Source organism: Ursus americanus, chromosome 25 (genome assembly GCF_024610735.1).
Source record: "Ursus americanus isolate L20-20 chromosome 25, mUrsAme1.1.p, whole genome shotgun sequence".
Lineage (NCBI taxonomy): Eukaryota > Metazoa > Chordata > Mammalia > Carnivora > Ursidae > Ursus > Ursus americanus.
Window position 1 is genome coordinate 15749772 of NC_142151.1, and position 24804 is coordinate 15774575.

Genomic DNA, 24804 nt, shown 5'->3' on the forward strand with positions numbered 1-24804 from the left:
CATGTCCTATCTTGTGCATTCGCATTATCTAGCTTTCTAGCAGCCATAGTTCGGAATTCTTTTACTTCACATTCATTATATGGTAGCCATAAAAGTAACTTGAAAAGAGTAGCAGGCAGAAATATTGTAAGAAAAAAATAGTGGATAAAGATCTAAAATTAAGACCACCCTTGGCATTAATTAAAGTTGTAGTGATTGCTATTACTCAACTTAATTAAGAAATGCCCTCACTAAAGCTCAGTGACACTTAGCCTTTTCTTGCAATAAATAACCATTTGCCGTGTATTCACAGAACAGGTTATGGTAAATGTATGCAACAGACAAGCACACGTAGTAGGAGTTGCTTGACCGCAGTAGAAGGGGTGATGTACTTTGTGTAGCTCTGATGAATGCCATCTGGATTTTTAAATGATGGTTGAGAACAGTCCTGGAGAAAAAAATTACCTATGATCCTGCACCCCATTGTGCTCTTGCTTGCAACCACTACTAACCCTACCAGCATTTTTTTTAGAAAACTGAAGTGGGGAGAATCTACAGCCAAAGAGTGTATTAGGGGGCTAGAGGAAGCCTTTGTTGTAGGTCACCAGCCTGCTCCCACCCGTGGGGAAGGAAGGGAAGGTATTGGGCTGACTACAGGCACGGCGTCTCTGGCAGAGACCACAAAGCTAACGGAACTTGAGATCCAATGCCCCTTCTAAAACTCTGGGATGGGCCCTATCGATATGTCATGGTCACATGTTTTTATAAAATTTGTAAAAGTAAGCTTTTAAAATGTGTTTAGTTATAACACCTGTCTCTTCACACTCTGACTTCCCTCTGACTCGCCCTCCCTCATACATATCCACTCCCTCTTGGATGGCTTGAAGCCTCAGGCATTTTTGAGATCCAGCTAAAGGAGAAGTTAAGCTGGAGAGACATTTAGTTTGGGTTCGGAAACGTATTTACATACGTTACAGTCACTTCCATGAAATATAAAGTTATTGTCAGTGTAGGAATGGCCTCCAGGAATACCCCTTCATGTCCACTCTCCTGACAGTCCAGCATCATGACATAAAGACACAGCACCAGAAAGAAATATTACACACAGTGCTCGGCACTAGATATATGAGCACATGTGGAATCTGAGAAGTTCTTTCAACCAACTGACATTAAAATCGCAAGGAGAGGATTTTATCTTCAGTATCAGAGAGGATTTTATTTCAATATCTTGTTAATATGGATGCTCTCTGCTGTCAGAAATATTCTTAAAATGTAGCATGTACAATTGTAAGTATCATATCTTTTTCCTTTTTGATGGGAATTAGGCAAACTGGAATCAGGATTCCTGTGTTTTTAGGATCCAAAAAGAAAACTACACACACATAAAGCGAATATGTGTGGGAAGTAAAAGTTTTATGCATGCCAGACATTAATAATAAAATCTAAATTTTGATCAACCATGTTTGAGGGAAAACTGAATTGTATTTCTATTCTTTAGTCAAAAACAGTATCGCAAAAGGATTTTCAAACAAAGAGGCAACCAGAGTAAGGACCAAAACCGCAGGAAAAAATTATAATAAAGATACGGGAGATAAAAGTATAGGTTAGTTTTCTGGATTTTATGATGTTTGTGACAATTATTAGCTTGGAATTTTGTCATTTGTTGATTTCTTCTCATCCTAAGTATTTATTTTAATATCAAATTTTGTATTTTCAGTTTTTATTATTTTTCTTTAAAAAGACTCCTCAAATTGTTTCAACTTTGAAGACTTGGGCCTATCCCTGGGCTCTGATGTTGCTTCCTGTCAGATGTCAGGATCATTTCTTCCACGCTAATGCATGTTGCCAGCCTGTCGCCATGTAAAAGGCCAACTGTGGCCATTCGACTTAATTCTATTGTTAAGGTCACTTGGGAGTTGGATCGTAGTTACTTCTAGAGGGACCAGAAATGGAATTGTTCAGCTCCAAGCTTCCAGGACCCACGATATAACCAAGCACTGGGGTATGATCTGTCACCTGCAAGTAAAACAGTCCAGTTCAAAATCATGACCAAAACAGTGCACAAGGATTTTTAAAAATTTATTTATTTTTAAAGGTAAACTTGTCTCTGTGTCACTTGTTACCACACGTTTTCAGTCTTCAGCTCTGATTTCTCAGAACCTTGTATTAATTATTTAGAAACATTTCACATAAAATATGGAGATGCCAAAGTGCTTCGAATTCTCTCTGATACCATTTGAGAGTAGATATAAATGAATAACTTTTTCCCTTTGTGATGGAATAAATTATCATGTTCTGAGATTTAGAATATCAGAAAGGATAAGTGACAAAAAAAAAATGCCCCAGAGTAAAAATTGTGCTTGCTTGAATCAGAAATATAAAAGATGTTTTATTCCTACATATTTTGGAATCAAATTATGTAAAGATTTGGATGTGTGTGTGTGAAGGGAAACGACCAAGATGTATTTCTTGTTTTCCTATCATCTTTATCTCTGCTAACCAAGGTAGGATAATGGAGACATCTTCCTGGCTCCATTATTTCTATACAGATGTCACTACCTTCTCTCCGACATATTTTAATTGCTGTTAGTTTCTAATGAAATTCATAATCCTGAGGGAAAGTTAAACTCATTGAAGGATCTTCTTGGCTCACTGCAGAATACTAAGCAGCACAAATGTCTGATATTGACATAATTAATAATATTGCATGGAAAGAAATTTATTCCAAAGGACTGGCAAAGAATTAAATGTGTTAGATGCTTTGCAGAATAACACATATTTTCTGACCTCTCACCACCCCAATGGAATATGCTACAGTAATATTGATTTTTTTTTTTTCCAGAACATGGACTGAGAGTAGCTTATTTGCAACTCGAAAATTCGGTCATTGTTATACCCGTATTTTGTCACAGCTGCTGAAGTGGGGTTGGCCAGCAAATTTCATGGCATTGTTCTTAGTGATGTGGATCTAGTTTGAGGGACTTTTTTCTCCAGACATTTATTCCAATAAAATAGGATATGATTACTCCTGCTCTATCTATTTCAAATACATTCATTGTGTTCCCACTTATATCGCAAATATTTCCATGTCTTCGGTAAGTAATTCATTGATCCATTTTTAAGTTAATCTGTATTGTTCCAAATCTTTCTATAATTGGTGGCTTTTCTGTGTATTATTATTTTGTGTAAATTTTTTATATACTATAAAGCCAATGGCTCATCAAACATAGAAGCAATGTAAAAGTTTTCAAAATTACTAAATCATGTAGAATCAAATGTAAAAACTTCGTTTTTGTATCTACTCTGTACACTGAAGTGCCCTCTTCAGAAATCAATACTCCTGGCAGTCTTTCCTATCCACTTATACATATTTTTGTAGATGAGTGGGATCACACATATTGTCCTCCAAATGGTCTCTTTTCCTTAACATTATCTTGGATATCTTTACATTTCAGGATATTTAAGAGCACCTCATCCTTTTCAACAGAGGATCGTAATGTAAGCTATTCCCCCAAGTATTTGATCATTTCCCTAAGGCGGAAGTTGAGTTACTTTCCATAATTTACTCTTACAGGCAACGCTGCTGAGATCATTCCTTTCTATCCCTCTTGTGTACATATAAAGGATCTTGGGGATAGATTCATAGCACGGATTAACCGAGGCAGAGGATGGACACATCACACTTTGACTCATTCTTTCAAATTTATACTCTAACCAGTAGTTTATGACTTTTTTACACGCTTAGAAACACTGTATAATATCTGAATCAGTGAGATATGTAATGCATACCCAATACATACATAACAATTAACATTGTCCTTAGGTTAAATATCTTATCATTTTTCATTTCTTTTATGAGTTGCCTGTTTATATCCACTCATTTTTTCTTATTTGATTGCCTGTTCTCTTATTTTGTTTGAAAAACTATATATTTTCAGAATTTAATGTTCTGTTTTATCTATTGCAAATATATTCTCTCAGTTTGCAATTTTCCCTTAAATACTTTTAAATGTGAGTGAGAGATACATAATAATAATACATCAAAAATCCACATACATGACAACATTTTTAGAAACAGAATATTATTATTACCTCTGAAATCTCTTTTATGCCCCACCTCAATGTCAATCACCTGCTCCTTTCCCAGGGAATGATTATTCTGAATTTGTGTCTACCATTCCCTTGATTATGCTTATCGTTTTACCAAATATACTCATATTCTTACATAATATTTTACTTAGTTTTGTTTACTTTTAACTTCATATGAGATCATACTAATGTACTTTTTAACCACATGCATTTCTGATTCAAAATTTTCTTGCTGAGACTCGGTAATGTTGCTATCATTCATTCATTTTCACTGCAGTACAACAGAATTAACTTTGAGCATGAATGTACATAATTATATCATAGCTTATTTATCTAAGATATTGCTGGTGGACATTTGGTTTGGTAACAGTTTTTTAACTGTTACAATTGGGTTGTGATGAACATTTTTGTCCAATGACTTTCATATGGGTATTTTCCTAGGGTAGTGGTTCTCAAACCTTTTGATCTCAGGACTGCTTAATATTCTGAAAATAATTGGAGAACTCAAAGAACTTTGGTTTATGTGGGTTATATCCATCAGCATTTATCAAATTCGAAATTTAAACAGAGGGAAATTTAAAATATTCATTTGTTAATTTATTTAAAAGTAGTAAATGCATTACATGTTAGTGTCAAGAACATGTTTAGAGCAAAATAACTTAATTTTTCCAAACAGAAAAATCTGTGAGAAGTGCGGCATTATTTTATATTTTTGTATCTTTTTAATGTTTGGCCTAACAGAAATCACCTGAATTATCATTACTCCTTTTGCATTTGATCTTTTGAAATATGTTGTTTTGGTTGAAATATGTGAAAAAAAAATCCAGTCCCATACAGATGTATACTTAGAAAAGGGAGGGATATTTAATACCTTTTTCAGATAATTATAAAATCTTTCTTTGATTCTATACCCAAACTTGACAAGCCAAAGGTTTTTTAGAAGTTAGCTGTGGGGACCCTGGGTGCAGGCGGTTAAGCATCGAACTCTTGGCTTCAGTTCAGGTCATGATCTCAGGGTCTTAAGATCAAGCCCCACATCCAGCTCCAACCTCAGCAAGGAGCCTGCTAAAGTTTGTCTCTCCCTCTCCCTCTGCTCCTCCCTGCACTCTCTCTAAAATAAATAAATAAATAAATAAATAAATACATAAATAAATAAATACATAAATACATAAATACATAAATACATAAATAAATAAATAAATAAATAAATACATATTTTTAAAAGTTAGTTGGAACATGGAACATGCAGCTATAACTGCACTCGCAGACTCTACTACACTAAAATATATTGGTCCATCATGTATTTTTTCCTTAATCCTGATCCATGTACGATTTTGTAACATTGTCATTGATCGTTTAGACCATATTGGCTCATCGAGACATGTAGATCTTCCAGATATTGAATATATCTTTATATAACATCAAAAGGGTAACATTTATATCATCACTGATCTTACCAAAAATCTTTAAGTATTCAAAAGCTTTCTAGCTCCCAGTGGCAGATGTAAATTTCTATTATTTGGGGTGGGGGGTAGTACTTGAAAAGTTTATTCTAGTACGCCCTTATTATTTACACTTTTCATGGCTATAGTATCTACAGTGACATCCCTGTTTCATTCCTAATATTGGTGATTTGTGTCTTCCAAGTATCTGTTTTTATGAGAGCCTGATTCTTGACTCTCTATTATGTTCCACTAGTCTATTTGTCTATACCTCTGTCAGTAACGTATTTTTTTAATTCTTATAGTCTCACAAACATTTTATAATGTCTGATAAGAAATTTTCTTCTTTTTCTTTCTTCCCTCCTTTCTTTTCTTTTTCTACTTCTTTGTCTCTTTTCCTTCCTCTTCTTCTTCTTCTCCTTCTTCTTCTCCTTCTTCTCCTCCTCCTCCTTCTTCTTCTCCTTCTCTTTCCTCCTCTTACTTCATCTTAAGTATTTTGTCTAGTCTCAGTCCTATAATTCTCCATAAAAATGTAAAACAAACTTTTCAAGTTCCACAACAAAAACAAACTGAAGACAAGAGCAGAGGGGACCGAAGAGAAATGAATATTTATGTCCACAAAAAGATTTGTACAAGAATATTCAAAGCATTTTTTCATAAATAGTCAAAAGCTGAAAGTAACCCAAAAGTTGATCAACAAGAAAATGAATAAACATATCAAGATACATTCATAAAAGGGAATTTACTACTAACCACTATAAAAGGATGAACTACTGACGCACAAACAAAATAGTGAAACTCAAAAAATTATTTGGAACAAAAGTAGTCAGATACAAAAACCATATACTTTATAATACATTTATATTTTGGCAGAAATTAAAACAGTGCTTGCCACTAGGAGAAAGGTGAGGTATTAAACTGCAAAGGAGCATGGGAGAAATTAGTGGGGTGTAGGAGATGTCTTTATATAATGATCAGAACAGTGGTTCATGAGTGTCAAAACTTATTACATAATATTCTTAAAATCTGAGCATTTTGTTTGTAAATTACTCATTAATCAAAAACACAATCCACTTCTATGTAAAGTAATGGGTCCAAAGATCATAATGAAAATTACAAATTATTTTGAACTTAATGATAATATCACAACTTGTGAGGCACATCTAAATTAGAGGGAAAATCATAATATAGAAAAATATATTAGAAAATTAAAAGGCGGATACCTGAATATTGTATAAGTTTTCAAACAGGTTATTTCTTCATTATATCCCTTTCTAACACAAAATTTGGGCATCAAGAACTATGCTTCATTTTTTATTTTCAATATTTTTGCCTTTACTCATTTTAATCATAGTCCATTTTACAAAAGGTTGACTCTTTTATTAGTCCTCTTTAAAAAAAAAATCAACTTGCATCTTGTTAAACCATGTTATATTTGTATGACTTTTATACATCCTTTGACTAACTTTTTAGTTTGTGTTTGCTTGTTTGTTTATCTGTTACAGTCTTCTTAAACTTTCCTTGGTATCATTTTATTTTATGTTTGCTAACCTTTAAAGCTGAACATGTTACCCATTAATTTTTTTTTAAGATTTTATTTATTAATTTGACAGAGAGAGACAGCCAGCGAGAGAGGGAACACAAGCAGGGGGAGTGGGAGAGGGAGAAGCAGGCTCCCAGCGGAGGAGCCTGTTTACCCATTAATTTTTAAAGTTTGTGGAACACCAAAATTCAGACCAGCAAATTTTAAGACATTTGTTATTTTCTACAGTTCAGTGAATAGATGCAACTTTCATGAACGATTCATGGAAAATCTGGCATTCAGTTATTGATCTCTTGGCATTTTTAAATATGTCTTTTTTGACTAACATAATATAATAAAAATCATTATTTAAAATAATAATAATAATAATAAAAATAAAAATAAAAATAAATAAATATGTCTTTTTCACTGAGTGCAAGTAATGACATTTAGATTTTTTTTTTCCTGGGTTGATTTGCATTCTCAGTAGCAGAAATTTCCTGTATTAGTGATTTCTAAACTCCATTGCCTAGAAGCATAAGGCTTCTGACTATTGCTTTGCAGTTTTAGGGCCTTTCCAGGGCCTGGCATGCGCTGAAGATTTTCTTTGCACATCTGTAAGTAGACAAATATTCTTCATGTTCATATGGATCTTTACTTTTAATTTATGTTCTGGTACCATTTTGTGACTCAGTAACAGGAGGTAATTTCATGCTTATGAAGAACTTGGAATGGTTTTAGATCATCGTTTTTAAGAAATAGAAATGCAGATTGTTCACTCACTGCTATTACAGGTATTTTGTAAGATAGTAATTCAGTATCAACTCAATTTGGTACCATTTTAAAGTTCAAAGGGACATGTTATCAATGCAAATGAATCACTTTTCACTAAATTATGGTCAATATGTTCACTGAATTTGTGAGACCCTGGAAGTCTAGAAATTATCTGGAACGTAATTCTAAAATCTAGATTTATCTAAAATAAATCTTCTGCAGCTTTTTTTTAAGTTGACCTTACCTTATAGTTATCATAAAAAAATGACTATAAATAACATTGAGGTTTTTTTATTTAAACAAATGAAATGGCAAGGATTCTTGACATCAAGGAGAGGCCTATTTATTATTTATTTATTTGAGAGAGAGAGAGAGCGGGAGGAGGGGCAGAGGAAGAGGGAGAGAGAGAGAGAAGCCAACCCGCTGAGCGAAGAGCAGGGCTCCATCCCAGGACCCTGAGATCATGACCTGAGCCAAAATCAAGAGCCACCCAGGCACTCCGAGGAGAAGCCCACGTAGTTAGTTTAGGACCAGAAGCCCAACAGGAGTTGCTATGGATCAGTGCAGACCTACAGGAAGGAGTAGCTTCAAGAGTCAAGCAGTGAGATTCCCAGGACATTTTTCAGCAATTTGAGGTCATTGCCAAAGGACCCATGACTGCACTATTTAATTGGCTTCTCAAACTCAAAGTAATTTTATGCATTTGACTTTATAAAATCTTCGGATGTACCAGTAGTGGGATTTTTCTACATCGTTTTCTATAAGAGTTTCTGAACATGAAATTCTGCTGATATTGCTGTGGTTGTAAAACAGAGGGGATGCATATATATTTGATTTTTGCATATCTATTTTCAACTCTCTAAAAATAACAGTATTCACACTTGCTTTCTGCTAAAAAATCCAAATGCGAGTTTTTCAAAACATAAGGAGTAGAAAAATAATTAAAAGTAACAATGTTTATAGTCACAGGAACTAGCCAAACATACTTCATACATAGTAGACACTTAGTAAATACCTATTGAATAAAAGAATAGATGAGGGAAGTATTTTGTCTAATTAAGAAATAGTTATTCATAAAATAGATACTAGGCTAAAGAAGAATGAAAATACTATTGGCAAAATGTTTAATAAAGCATATGCACACTTATAAATTGTTATTTTGGTGCTTATTTCTATGGACATATTCAGATTGCCCCATTAAGTTAGATTATGATATTTACTTTATCAACTGCTTATACAACCACGTAGCTATTGAAGAGAAACTCTCCAAAGACTTATGTACAGGAGGACAATTTGTCTTCATCTTGATGGTGGGGGAGAAGAGGACTTCCTCTTCATCTGTTTCTAGACAGCCTACTGCTGCATCTTGCCAAGCCAGAAGATGAAAACCTAACGTTCTCAGTCCTTGAATTTCTTCTCTTCTGTATGTGCCCTCTTCCTTGGTGATCTCAGATGGTTTCAGAGTTTTAAATACCATTTTATATATAGAAGAGCCTTAAATGTATTACTTTAGTCCAGACCTAACCCCTCACTTGTAGAATGGTTTGTTCAATTCCTATTTGAGATCTCTAATTAGATGTCTAATAAATATTCAAAATTAACAAGTCTAAAGCTGAACTCCTACTCTTCCCTCAAAACCCACACCATTTTAGTCTTCTCTCTTCCAAACATTGGCAAAGTGCCATTTTTCTGTGCTGGCCAAAAGCCTGGGTGTCTTCCCAGATTCCTCTCTTTTTTTCCTTCTATCTAATTCATATCTGATTCCTGAGCACCTCCAGCTGTCCCTGCCTACAAAACCCTATGTACACTAAGGATTTCCCAGCATCTATACTATACATTCCTTCTTACCTGCATTATCTAATAACCCTTCCAACTGGTCTTCTAACCCTGCTTCCATGAGCATGTTTTCAACACAGAGACTAAGTACATGGAAGTTAGATAACACTGCTCTGCTGCACGAGCCTCTGAACTGGTTTCCTATCTCTCAGGTTAAAAGCCAAAGTCCTTGGGATGATCTTTGCAGTCCTATGCAATCTTCTTTCAGCGTCCCTACACTCCTGGACCACTGACGTTCCCCCATATCAGGGAACCTGTTTCCACATCAGGCACACTGTCCTTGCTACTCACTGAGCATGTCAGAGTTATCACTATTCCAGGGCCTTTCTAGGTTTTGTTCCTATTCCGAGCACTAAAGCAGAGCTTGACACATAATAAGGGCACAATAAATATTTGTCAAGTAATTTAACAAATTATAATTTAAGACCCATGTTAATTTGTTTTATCAAAAGGACAGATTTTTAAATTGGTCGTATAGTACCAAAAAGTAAGAATGTGCTCAAAGATCAGTGGGTTCATATAAAAATGACCCAGAAATAATGTTGAAGAGGCTCATATAATTTAAATTATAACAATTGGAACTTCAAGAAAAGTAATTATCATAATTAATAACACATTAAGTGGAAAAAATCTAGACGATCTTTAGATGATAAGCTTTAGATATAACAAGAAAAGCATGGCCCATGAAAGAAAAAACTTATAAGTTAGACTTTATAAAAATTAAAACCCGCTCTGTAAGACACTGTTAAGAGAGTGAAAAGACAAGCCAGAGACTGGGAGAGAATAATTGCAAAACACATGTTTTATAAAGGACTTGTTTCCAAAATATACAGAGAATTCTTAAAACTCAACAGTAAGAAGGCAAATAACCCAATTGAAAAAGGGGCCAAAGATTTTAACAGATACTTCACTAAAGAAAATATGCAGATGGCAAATAAGCATATGGAAGGATGATTAACAACATATATTATTAGAGAATTGGAAATTAAAACAACATGATATCACTACACACTAATTACGATGGCCAAAATCCAAAACACTGACAACACCAAATGCTGGCAGAGATGTGGAGCAACAGGAACTCTCATTCATTGCTACTGGGGATGCAAAATGGTACAGCCACTTTTAACATACAGTCTAGCAATCATGCTCATAGGAATTTATCCAAATAGGCTGTAAACTCACATCCACGCAAAGACCTTCACATGAATGTTGAGAGCAGCTTTATTCATAATTGACAAAGTCTAGAAGCAATCAAGATGTCTTTCAAGAGTGAACGGATAAATGAACTGTGGTGCTTCTACCGAATAGAATATTCTTCGGTGATAAAAAGAAACGAGTTATCAAACCACAGAATGACGTGGAGGAAACTTAGATGCACGTTACTAAGTGAAAGAAGTCCATCTGAAAGGGCACATACTGTATGATTCCAACTACATGACATTCTGGAAAAGGCAAAACTATAGACATAGTTAAAGGATCACTGGTTGCCAGGGGTTCGGGTAAAATGGGAGGAATGAGGAGGTGGAGTACAGGGGAGGACAGTGAAACTACTCTATATAATGGTATGATAGGGGATACGAGGTACAGATTTGTCAAAACCCATAGAACTTTACAGCACCACGACTGAATCTTAATGAAAGCTATAGATTTTAGTTAACAATGATGAACCAGTGTTGGCTTATTAATTGTAGCAAATGTACCACACTAATGCTAGATGCTAACGACAGGTGAGAGGGGATGGGTAGGATATCTGGGATCTCTCTGTATTACCTGCTCAATTTTTTCTGGTAATCCAAAACTGTTCTTAAAAAATAAGTCTAGTGATTAAAAATAGTCATTTGTCCACATGATATTACTGAGGAAACCTCAAGGGACTATCAGGTGTTGACCAAGAACTCATGGTTGGTTAGTGAGAAACCTGTGCCTAAAAACTTGATATTTTGGTTTTACAGCCAGGTACCCTGGCAACCATACCCATGCTATTTGAGCAGGCGTATTTATTTATTTATTTATTTATTTATTTATTTATTTATTTATTTATTTATTTGCCTATCCAACAGCCCATGCCCTATCCCCACCCTTCTTTCTTCACCCTCATTAAGAGAAGTTTAACTTTGTTCAGGAGTTCTGGGAGCAGGAGGCTGGGATTGGACCATGGGCATGCAGAGAATCAAGTTCAAGGAGACATGAACTAAGCGTGTAGAAGGGAAGTAGCAAAGGAGGGGAGAGGAAGCAGACAAACGAAATGAGTGACAGCGTGAAGAAAATGAGCAGGTATAAGACAACTCGGAACCTTGACCAAGCAAGTGGATTCTAGAGGCTCAAAGTAGAACCTGGAGAGTTTTTCTTGGTGCCAACATGTGGCCAAAGCATTGTCTATGGCATAGCTTTTAGGTGAGTAGTACGTTAAGAGCTCAGAGAAGGTTCGAGCTTGTGCTATCTTCACGTATCTTTTTCTTCTGTATTCACTTGCTTCCTTTCCCAGCCTAGATTTCAACAACGATCATTTTAATTACGCTTTTCCTGGAAGGTATGATCCCTTGATCTTTTCCTTCTTCCAATCTACCTCACTAAAAAATGTCCTCAGACCAGTTTTCCTAAAGGATCCTCTTCTGATCATGTCACTCCTTCTGTTTCAAACACTTCAATAGCCACAGATTCCTTCACCTGGGCTCTGATGATCTTCTGGTCTAAACACACCTTTCCAATTTTTAGGTCATGGTCCAGAGTGGAATTTTATCACTATCCTACTATCCTAGAAGTATTTGGAAGTTGGTGTTCTCTCTCTTATTCTCTCCCTCTCTCTCTCTCTTCACAGATGTCTAGGGATCAAGACATCTTCCACCTTAGGTTCCTCTAGTCTCTAGGTCCTTAGAGTACTCTAAGGATGAGAAAAAGAGAGTGAAGTTTGTACATGAAGGTTTTTACAGACCAGGCCTGAAGGTGCACATGCTTCTGGCACATTTCATGAAACATAAGTCAGAATTATCTCAACACTTAACTGTAAGAGAAACTGGGAAATGGAGTGTAGCCTTGTGTTCCCAGGAAGAAGAGATAGACGTGAGAATTGGTGAGCAAAGGACTTGCAGCCTGCCAGTCTTATCACCTCATTTCCCCTAACTGTGCTCATCTTTCAGGGCATACCCGGGGCTCTCCATCTTCTTAGATTGTTACCTATGTAAATTATCTCTTCCTTCCTCGAGTGCTTTTAGCATTTCTCTCTATCTTTGCTTCTACTTATTTTTATCTTTTTTTTTTTATTCTATTTATTTGTCAGAGAAAGAGAGCACAAGCAGGGGGAGTGGAAGGCAGAGGGAAAAGCAGACTCCCTGCTGAGCAAGGAGCCCTATGCGGGACTCAGTCCCAGGACTCTGGGATCATGACCTGAGCCAAAGGCAGATGCTTAACCAACTGAGCCACCCAGGCGCCCCTACTACATTTTATCTTGCTTGTAGTTCTTTCAGTCTATTGCCTTTCCTACCAGGTTGCAAGCTCCCAGAAGTCAGCAGCTGTAGCTTAGCTGTGCCAACATGGCAAGAGTTGAAAAATATATGCTTGCTGAGTGACTTAATGAATAATCCGTATAAACTTCTCAGCTGAAAGGAGACAAAAGAGAGGAGAATTAAGTAACTTTATAAGATTGATTCTGAGATTTTATCGTGAGATAATTTGGGAAGGCCAATCATATAATCACCAAACAGAATTTGTCCTCAATTATTGTTATTCTTGACCACTTTGAAATGCTCTTAAAAATGTTGACGCTTACATATATAAACACAAAGTGATATTGCCTCTTTAAGAAACTATTTTTTGTGGGAGACAATGCCTTGACCATACTTAATTCTTGCCTGGAATATTTTTTATTTGCTTTTATTAAAATAAAAAAACAGAGTAAAATGTGTCCTTTTTAGGGTACATTTTGATGGGTTTTGACAAAGGCATAAGTCATGTGACTGCCAACAAAATCAAGTTTTAGAACATTTTCATCCCCCCAAAGTTCCCTTGTGTCCCTTTTTAGTCAACCCTACCGTCCCCTCTGGCTCTTGGAAACCATTGATCATTTTTCCCCTACAGTTGTGCCATTTCTAAAATGACAAATAAAGGACATCACACAATGTGTGGCTTTTTGCGTCTTTCTTTGCACTTAGCATGATGCATTTGTGATTCATTCATGTTGTGGCATGTATCAGTAGTTCATTCATTCCTATTCCTGCATAATATTTTATTGGGTATAGAGAGCACGGTTTGTTTATCCATTCAAATGCTGAAGGAGTGCCTGAATTTTGAGTAAAATTCTTATCCTAATGAAAATTATTTGTTCTTTTATGTTCCTCTCTTTGATCACTCACCAATTGTGTGCTGCACAAGGTTCTTCAGGGGAATTCGTGTGCAAATGGTGTTTGTTGTTACCTTGCTGCCCCCAGTTAGTCATTTCCTTAAAAAAGCAGAAGTGAACCTGAATAGAGTTTCCCATCTTAAACAATGAAATCAAAACTTTAACATAAATATTTCATACTTTAATTTTCGATGGTGTAATTCTCATTAGCAATTATGCTCCTTTATTCATTCAACCAGAAGTTCCTGAGTACCTACTCTATTCCTGGAACTGACTTAAGTGCTCTGAAGAAAATGGCAAGAAATACTTGACATAATTCCTGTGGTTGCAGAGTTAACAGTCTAATGAAAGAGCTATTCATTAAGTAAAGGGTGATAAAAATTAAAATAGGATATCAACAATAAAAATGCTAGATGGGCTATGACACTTTAAACGATGGGATTAGGCTGAGGAAGTGAAGTTTGAGCAGGGATCAGATTAAAGAGAGGGGAACATTCCAGAAACAGAGACCAAACACATATCTCCATGTCAGGAGGGAACATGGTACGTGTGAATTTTAGAAGTTCAGAGAGGAAAGGAAATGAGTTGTGACAAGAGACTTGAGATGCAGATAAGGGACAGATGGCCTCATGGACCAGGCTGAGAAATTTGTCGCTATCCCAGGAGTATCTGGAAGTCATTGGTTGGATTTACGTAAGGAAGTCAGAGTGATCAGTTTTAAGTTTCAAAAACTGGTTCCAACTGGCTATGGATGGTTATATTTTTCTGTTACGCTTCAAGGTGAAGTAGAGGGAGCTACAGAGGCCAAAGGTAGACTCTTGCAATTAACAAAGTATTGCAATAATTCGGGAAAGAGATAACAGTAATTTGAACTAGGATGAAGATGGTTGGATAGAGAGAAGTGGACTGACATGGGAAATATTTCAGAAGTAAAATGACAAGACACTGAATCAAATTGGATATGGTGCTTTTGGAGAAGGGAAGGAGGCATCAAGGGTGACTCCTTGGTTTCTGGCTTGTGTGGATGGTTTGGTGTTGGTATCATCTAGGGAAATAGAAAATTCTGAGGTAATTGTATGAGCTCAATTTCAGACTTTCTAAGTTTGGGGTGTTTTAAATATTCAAACGGAATTTGACACATGAAGTTAGCTGTATGGGTCCACATGGGACAAAAGAGGGCTCTAAGTGACCCTGTGGTTCATCTGCGTGGGTGAGGATTAAAGACATGACCATAGATTCGATTAACTAGCGCAAGAATACAGAGGAAAATAGAAGAGTTTAGGAGTAAGCATTGCAAATTGCAACATTAAATGGACAAGAAGGGGAGAATGATCCAGCAAGGGAGATTTCAAAAGAACACCCATTGATATCGAGGAAAACCCAGGGATGTGCTGGGTTTTGGAAAGTCGGAGATGAGAATGTTTCAGGAAGTGAAGAGAAACCAACATAGCATATGCTCCCAAGAGATTCCTAATGACCTTAGTGAAAGCAGTGTTGGTGAAATGATGGGAGTAGAAGCTAGACCAAAGCGGTTTGAAGAGTAAGTAGTTAGTGAAAATAAATGGAGGCAAAAAGCATGTACAGTACTTGGGAAAATATTCTTGTAGAGGGGCAGTGGTGAGGGGCAAAAGGTGAGGAGAAAGAAAAGGTAGAAACTGACAGCATGAATATTTCAGTGAAGGTTTTCTTCCCTTCAGTTGTAAAGATGTGAACCTGGTTAAAAAGCCAAGGGATGGAATATGTTAACAGAGAGAGGTTGAAAATAAGAGACAAGGGAAGGCTGGAAGAAATGGGCTCTAGAAAATAGGTAGTAGAATTATCCTTAGATGGTTATTGAGAGAGAGCTCCTTGGGGGAAGATGAAAAAGTTGTCACCTGATGGCCAGTATTTCCTCTATAAGGTAGAGGGTGAAGCCAAAGCACTGAAAGTGTCTGCAGGGTGGAGGGTGCGAGGATTGAGCTGAGGAGAAAATGTTGGAAATGATCGCTGTTTGTGTAAGACAGTGATTAACAGAGAACCGCCATAGGCTTGACATGTGCTGATCCTTGACTGGATTCATTAAAATCATCCTTTGTCTTTCTTTTTATGTTCAATGCTTACCCTTATTTTCTCAGCGTTATCAGATTGCCAAACAAAACAGATGGAATTTGTACATTCAACTCCCTCTCCCAAATTGCTCCTCTTGTAATACTCGTGCAGGCATACCTAGAAATACAGAGCTTCACGATTTTACCTTTTCTTCATGTCCCTGTATGAGGAGGATATTCTTTCCTTGGATATTGGAATTTTCCGCACAACATTTAGGCCTTCCTCAGAATTTTTCTTCTAGATCCTTCTGCCAAGAGAGATAATGACACCAATCCATCAGTGACGTCCCCTACCCTTCTTTGAACTATAGTCATCTTTACCCCTTCTCTCACAGTTAGACTTGAGAATATTATTAAAGTTGTAATTTTTAGTATAAAAATTGATTTGGTGTGATTGATTTAAAGTATAATTGTCAAGGCAATATTATTGTGCCTCTTGGTAAAATGCTTAGCACTGAAGGCAGTGCATTTTCCAAATGTGCGATTAATGTTTTCATGGTCCCTAAACAGCACCTGAAGTCATAATGACCAAATCTTCCATAATGATGTATTTGCAAGCACTTTTTGAGTGACACGTATGTAGACATTATGTGTGATGTGTATAAACTTGTGTACCGCAACACGATAAATGTTGCATTGCATCTTTAATTTGAAGGGAAGTGAAGAATGAAGGGAAGCAAAGATCAATAGACATCACTTTCACTTAAATAATGTGTCTTGCTTTATCTGTAAAATATATTCAAGTTTTAGCCATGCTTTTTTGCCAAGCTACAGTGAATCCTCCCGTGCAGGATCTTAATGCTTTAAATTAGAACTAGTCAAGAAACCTACTCAAAAAGGAAAATTCAGTGAATAGACAATAACAATGTCTGGGAAGCTCAGAAAACAAATATTATAAAAGGTTACTAGCCAATGCATCCCATGCAAACACAATGTAGGATAAAACTGCATAATTTATGGCTGCTTAGAATCTTCTATTTTTTCCCATTTCTAGGGGAATTAAAGGAAATACTAACAACACACAGTAATCCTAGAATATAATTGAAAGAAAGGATGGTATCTAAAAATGACGATCTGCCTTCTTAATTTAGGATCTCTCATTCTCTAGCCTGCAGTTTGTGTTCAATGATAAATATCTTCTCTTCTTTTCATATGTTTTCTTGATTCCTTTGAGCAAATGACCTTGTGTCATAAAGCCTATACCCTGTAACACAATATTCTTTGATTTTTCTTAAAACCATGTAAGAGTCAAGTAAAAGAAAAACTCTTGAATAGGAGCTACTCGAGAAGGAAAAAAGGCCATGAGAAAAAAATTCTCCGTGTAGAGGCAAAAAAGACCTTCCGTGGTGAGTTTCACTGTTTTTCAAGTGTGGCAGGAGCAGTAAGTCGTGGCAGTTGGAACATGCTATTCACCTGAGGACTGTCAGTCATTCTCACTTTGAAAGACAGAGCTTATGAATTGTCAACATGTCTTTGAGGCGAGAAACCCGTGTTCATCAAGAGAAAAACTAAAATAAATGCTCACATAGATTGAAAATCGGAATGTTGCCTGGGCACCCGATCTGAAGCATACTGCACATAATCTCCAGTTCCCATGCTGTAACAATGGTCATATGCACGAGACGGATGACAAGCTTCATGGCTCTCACTGTGCTTTTCAGGCAGACTATAGCCTGGAGATCAATGGCTTGAGTTTTTGGGGTTTTTTTTTTTCCTGCATTCTATATAAAGTAAAGTATGTGTCATTGAGCAAGTCCCATAAATACAACTCTAATACCCAAACTGCTGACAGCCTTGTAGGCGACTTCAGTAGTGGAAGCCAGGACTGAACACACTGAACTGCATTAGACTTGGTCCCCAGAGAACAGAACTGAACTTCATTGGCAGGAGCACCGTAAGAGTTCCATTTGACTCCTCGTTAAACCTCTCCTAGGGATTAGAGCACTTTCTCTGTAGCTGCTACTGCTTCTCTTCCCATAGAAGAGATAGACGTGAACACACAGGCTTTGGCACATTTTCACGTGTTTAGGAAAAGATGGGCTTTCTTAACAAAAACGAGGCCTTTTACAGATTTCTAGAAAGATCTTCAGGTCTCTTGTTCATTAACGACGTCAGTATTACTTCCAAAGGCAATAGAGAGCCTCGTTTCCATTTGTGCAAATTCATTTTATAGCGCCCGCCTGAGAGCACACGAGACATTCTGTGTTGTCCATTCATCTTTTCTCCAGGAAAAGCGTCAGAAGGGGTAAAATAGTGGGTGATAATGATCTCTGCCTTCTTCACCTAACAGCATGGTCGGGATAATGAAATCAGAACATTTTGAAAGGATCGGTAAAACACACATCCCTATTTGTACTATCTGTTGCCCGTAACCATTCTTGCTGCTTCGGAGTCTTGAAAATAGCGTAAGACTTACCATCGTTTGTACCAATGGAGCACTTTGGAAGTATTCCACTGGAAAACCAGTCGACAGTTCAAAGAGACACAGGGCATGCCCTATGGATTGAAAACCCCACACTCTTGACGATCCTGCTTTCACATTCTTCTTGGGAGCCTCTTCTAGGAAGATTCCCAAGACTGTTACTGTTTTAAATGCAATAAAAACAAATGAAACTCCTTTTTTTTTTTTTTCTCAGCTGCAGCTAAGTAAAATACTTTTCTCTGGAGAGAAAATCTTCTGTGGTTATGAAATGATACTGTCAGTCTTCAGGCCATCTAATCATGGTATTATTTAATGGAATATTAATAATGCTAATTCCAAATACTTTAATGGGGGGTGTATTACTGCTTACTGTTCACCATTATTCTTCCTCAGAAGCGGTCTATATGCACCCATGTAGGAGGGCATTGAAGGCTAAGCGAACTGTGGTATAAGCGAGGAAGGAGAAATAGAAAAACAACATAGCAAATATGATTATATAAAAATGTACATCACTGTGAAAGTTCTTTTTGCATTTACAGGATGACTGTATGATCAGTAGAATTGCTTTCTACTGCCCTACACCTATCAGCTCAGCCTATATGTATGTATCTACACACACAATCACATACATGTACACACACACATAAAGATCTTCATATATATATAAGCAAACCACCACATGGACACTTTAAAATCAAACGCAATTCAAAAGAGGAGTCTTGAACAACTTGTGAGTATGATTTTGCCTTTGGTCTAAACATATCTTTAGTTCTAGACATTAAATCACTTTAGTGCCACTTTCAAGAGTGTGTGGGAATAGAATGTTGCTTTCAGGATCTTCAAACTAAAAGGAAAACATATTAAACAAAGCCCCTATAAGTTCAGTCCCAAGGATAAAATTTTCAGGTAGCCCATGAGTCTGACCCAGAGGGAAGGAAAAGCAGCTAATATTTTCCCAAGAGAAAGAAAAGGTCCAGGCCAACAAAGAGAGGGCATAAAGACACTAAAAGTGAGCAATGAGGGAGGAAGAACATGACAACAAAAGATGCTTCCAAAGGAAAACACCAAAGGCAGTATTTTCACATAGATTCACACCATTATTCTTTATGTCTATGAGTATTTAGTACACATACATACACATGTAAATATATTCAATCTAAACCTTTCTTAGACGCACATATACATACCAACCAAGTGGTTTGTGTTTGGTCATTATCTAGCAAAAGGTTGAGTAACCATAGCCCTGCGTCTTTTTCATGCTACTACTCCCTAACTGTGGTCTGAGACAAACTCCTGCATTCATAACCAAGGTCACCTTGCCTGTCTCCTGGTGCCTAAGCATGTCTCAAAGTCAAATAGGAAGTTTCATTATTGGCAAGGCACAGCAAGGGTCATTTACATGATAATAAGGAGTGATTTATATTTGTTTTTTTTTTTTTTAAGATTTTATTTATTTATTTGACAGAGAGCCAGAGAGAGAGCACAAGCAGGGGGAGCTGCAGGCAGAGGGAGAGGGAGAAGCAGGCTCTCCACTGAGCAGAGAGCCTGATGTGGGGAAGTGGGAATGATCCCAGCATCCTGGGATTATGACCTGAGCAGAAGGCAGATGCTTAACCCACTGAGCCACCCAGGCACTCCGGAGTGATTTATATTTGAATAGAGTACCCCATAGTTTATTTTGACAGACATCTTTCAAAAACTACACATAACAACCAAAGGGATATAAATAGTTTGAAAATACACAGCTAGGAAGTAGTTGCCTGAGCTTCTAAAAAGTCACAGATTTGTTACTCAGGAGTAATTCACACTTGTTAAAAGTATAAGGGTGAAGGGGGTCAAAAGTTACAAATTGTCAGTTACAAACAAAGTAAGTCTAAGGCCTGTAATATACAGGATGGTGACTGTAGTTAATATTGTATATTTGAAAGTTGCTAAAAGAATAGATCTTAGTTCCCATAACAAGAAAAAACATTGAAATATGTGTGATGCCCGATGTTAACTAGACTTGTTTTGGTGATCATTTCACAATATATATAAATATTGAATCATTATGTTGTAAACCTGAAACGAATATAATACTATATGCCAATTATATCTCAATAAAAAAAAAAGTTCAGGACAGTCCTATTTATCCTTCACCTAGCTGTCTCCAAAGGTAACATATTTTCTATAACTATAGTATGTATCAAAACCAGGAAACTGACATTGGTATAGTCCACAGACCTTATTCAAATTTCACCAGTACATTTGTATGTGCGCATTCTGGCCTACAGAATCCTTCTGCGTTTCTATGCAGTTTGATCATCTAGGCAGACTTAAATCACCACCACCACAATCAAAATAAGGAACTGTTTCATCACCACGAAGATTCCTAATATTACCAATATTACCTCTCTTTAATTACATACCTCGTCACCGCCCCCGCCCCCATCCATTGCTGGTGAGAATGTAAAATAGTATAGCCACTCTGGAAAAGCTCAACAGTTTCTTTAATAATTACACATTTTTAAAAGTATGTGTGTATATATATATATATATATGTAATATATATATATATGTAATATATCATGATCCTTTCCCCACCCCACCCCAACTTCTACATTCTATTTCAGGCAACCTGACAGACTTTGGTATCAAAAGACAGCCCTTGAAATTTATAAGAGCTGATTTCAAATGGAAGGTGTATATAATCGTACTGTTTCCTCCTGAGTAGTAGTGGGATGGAGAGAATGGAATCCTCCCCAACAAACACACACGCAGGCACCGCGCACTCCAACACTACAATCACAATCACCAGTTCCCTCCAAGTGTTTCTGTGCTTTTATAATCGCAACTGAGAGAAGACGTAGGAAGACTAAGAGACTGGGATCCCGTCCCCAAGTTGCTCAAGAGAAGTCAGGGAAACCCCGCACAACTCGTGAGTCCTAGAGACTGTGGAAAGGGTTGGGGCGGAGCTTGGAGTGGGGGCTGTCCAGCGATAAGAGGCGGCAGGCGGACCCTGGTGGGAGGGCTGGGAGGCTGCTGTCACTTTATGAGTCCGCGGCGCAGAGTGAGAGTGTCCTGCTGCCAGAGGACCGGGGCGGGCTGGGCGCAGGGTCCCCGCATCTCGCTCACCACGCGGACCCCGCGGCTGCACCGGCAGCCTCGGTGGCGGAGGCGGCAGAGCCTCGCCCACTCCCATCCCCACCCTCTCCATCCTTAGCTGTTAAAGAACCGCAGCGCCTGGCACGTTCCGGGTGGACCCCCGGCGCAGAAGAGGAAAGGGAGCAGGCGCAAGGGGACTGGAAAGGCAGCATGCGCCCGCCGGGAGCAGCCTCGGCGCCCACGGTCTGAGGCGGCAGCCTCAGTTCGCCATTGTGAGCCTCCGCCGGGGGAGCTCGCAGGCGCCGTCGTCCCCCTGGGTCCCCTTCGGCACCGTGATGGGGCACCTGCCTACAAAACCGCGCGGCGGCCGCCGCCTCCTGTCTCTGCTCTGGCTCTTTGTGCTGCTCAAGGTAGGGAAACGTCCCCCCCACACCCGGCGCCCCGGCTGTCCTGCCCGCGTCCGCGCTCCGACGCCCTGGCTCTGCCGCGGGGGAGCGGCGCGCCCTGGGGCGCGATGGCCCGGCCCCTGGAAGCGCCGGCTGTGCAGCCTGGGCGCAAGCTTTGTTGTCCTTGCCTGTGCGTGTTCCCGGCGGTTTGGAGGAATGGGGTAGAAGAACAAGGAAGTTTGCTCTCTCCAGCTTTCACCCTTTGTGCTCTTTTACCACCGCTGGTATCCAGATCAAAGGTGGGCTTGTTAATTAGTGTTCCACCAGGCAAAATGAGGTCACTTTTCCTTCTGGTCCCTAGTGCACCTTACCACTCTGTACCCAACGGTGTGTACTGCTGCTTTGTCTTAATTTACTTTCTCCTGGAATTATTCACCTGGGGCTGAACTCCCTGTCCTCAAAAAGACTGCCCGGTGGGTCGTGAGCATGGTTTTCTTTGAACGAGTGTCAGCTTGAGCCCGGAGGGGACTCTTCTTCCCAAGTCTTCATCTTCAACCTGATAATTCCCTTTACAAAGTCTTTAGACTTTCCCCCACCTTATTTACAAAGGCTGGTACCTTTAAATTTAAATGACAGAAAAATCTGTAAAATTAACTTTTTTTTGAGTTTTCTTTGCATTATGCTGCTTTACGCTGTTATTTTGAGAAAAATGAAAGCGGGCTGCTTTTTTTTTAATCCTAATTTGACAACTATACTGCACGTAAAATCTTAAAACAAATTTCAGCTAGATGTTTGCTTGGAAAGTAATGTGAAGTTGTGAGATAATTGTCTACCACTTGTGTCTTCAGTGTGTCTGTTTTAGTTTTGTCACAGTCCTTCCTTTCCTTTCCTGGCTAAGTGGTGTCTCGACAGGTGACTGGGAGCTATCCTTTCAGCACCACCGTGATAGCTACCTTAGAAATGGATGGAACATTAATGGATACAAATGTTTCCTTACCAAAGAGTCACTTTTTGCTTACATGCACCATTAATTATGAATGCTTGACAAGGAGATAGTGGAACAGGACCAATGGATTGAGAACAGCATCAATTCTAAATATTCCATGTTTTTATCTTAATAGAAAATAGGAAAAATTGTTTCAAGGAGAAAGAGCTACAGAGTGAATAAATAAAATTCTAAAACATATTTAATATGCTTTTACATTTTTCTTCAGTTGATAATTATAATTTTATTTAAAATCTGGTAAATAGCAATCACTCTAGGAAATTGCTCTTTAGCACACACCACAATTGTATTAGACTTATTTAAGTTTTCTATTAATTTTTCTATATGTTAAATTCTGTCATAATTATTATGTCTATGCAACACTTGTCATGAATCCAAAGTGGGAAATTGTATCACCACACATTTTTCTAAGTAACAGCTAAGACTTACATGTATGACATCCGATCCAAACCCAACCTTTGGCACAACTGCAGGTTTTCATTTGAATTCTTCATTATGCGTGAGAATTTCAGTAATGGTCAAATAATGGATTCGAGAGTGGGGGTAGAGTGCTGCAATTAAAATGTAAAAACTGTGGCAAAACTTTTAATGAAAACTTGACATAGATGAGAGAAAATGCAGTCAATGTTGGCATAATGGTATTCTCAGTGATGTAAGAGAGGTTCACCCTGTTCCACACAATAGGTGTATTTTTGCACATTTGTAGATTGGTGTCAATTATGGTTAACTGCATCACATAGTAAATACATTGATAAGGCTTGTCATTTAAATAAATATTATAATGGGACAACTAATTTTGTAGAACAAGTCATTACCCTTTATTTTATGTAAATGCAGTGTTGTGTCACCAGGATATAAAGTATATCAGAGGAAAAAAAATATGTATATATACTGAAAACCCACCATGCGCCAGTCTTCCAGATATTTCACATATGCTATTTCATTAATCTTATTTTGTTACAGTGGACAAGTAATATTCAAAGTATTAAATTGGGCACAAAGGATAATGCATTTACATTTGGGAATAGCATATTACATGATAAATTTGGTACATCGTATAATCTCTTTATGATTTGGAAACACATTTGCATTCAAGGTCTTGAATAAGTGTCAGCAAAGTAGATCTGAAAATAATTCCATTATTAAATAGCACATTGTTGATTGAATCTCAGTGATAAGATCTGTGCGCTGAGTCAGAAACAAACCATTTATCCAACCTCCCAAAAATCTCTGTGGCTCTCATTATGTCAACAAATCTTTCACTACTCCACATGAACTATCTTCTATATAAGAATGAAAAGTCCTAAAAGCCATAAAGTTAGAGAAACCAAAATGGGAGGCTTGATTTATAGTTGTATCTTTTCCACAAATCAGGAGCTAGCAGCTGGGTATAAGAGATGGGAAAGTCTGAAACTTTGAATCTGTATGATTGGCTATAACCAATTTCATTGAGATAGCCTAAATGTGCCTTGCCACAGAAGTTTTGTGCATGATTCCTTATCCACAACTAAGTGATAAGAACATTTAATCAACCATCTCAGACTGTCTAAATCATCCACTGTATGTTATGAGACTAATATCTGCATAAGCACAATATGGATTATGAAATTTTAAAATTTCATAATCAACATTGATGACATATATAAAAATAGAAAAAAAAGTAAAACTCTGTTATCAAGTATACTGGGAGCCTACCAATCTGAAAATCTTCTACCCACATATGAATGTAAATGGAGTATTTATCTGATGAGTCTTCCCCTTGCTCATCTTCCCAGCATTCCCAGTGAAAACAATGTAATTTCTCTCACCTATCCTATCTTTACTAAACCTCTTCCTGA

At 37.6% G+C, this 24804-nt stretch overlaps 1 protein-coding gene across 2 annotated transcripts in view; it reads left to right on the top strand.

Annotated features, from left to right (window-relative positions):
* Positions 1-21508: 21508 nt before the first annotated feature.
* The window catches only part of PTPRO (protein tyrosine phosphatase receptor type O), a 239282-nt gene continuing 235986 nt past the window's right edge, over positions 21509-24804 (top strand). For both annotated transcript variants that reach the window (XM_045781388.2, XM_045781387.2), the window contains exon 1: positions 21509-21984. In XM_045781388.2, coding sequence (XP_045637344.1) covers positions 21910-21984 — 75 coding nt within the window. In that variant the 5' untranslated portion in view covers positions 21509-21909. The remainder of the gene's footprint in view (positions 21985-24804) is intronic.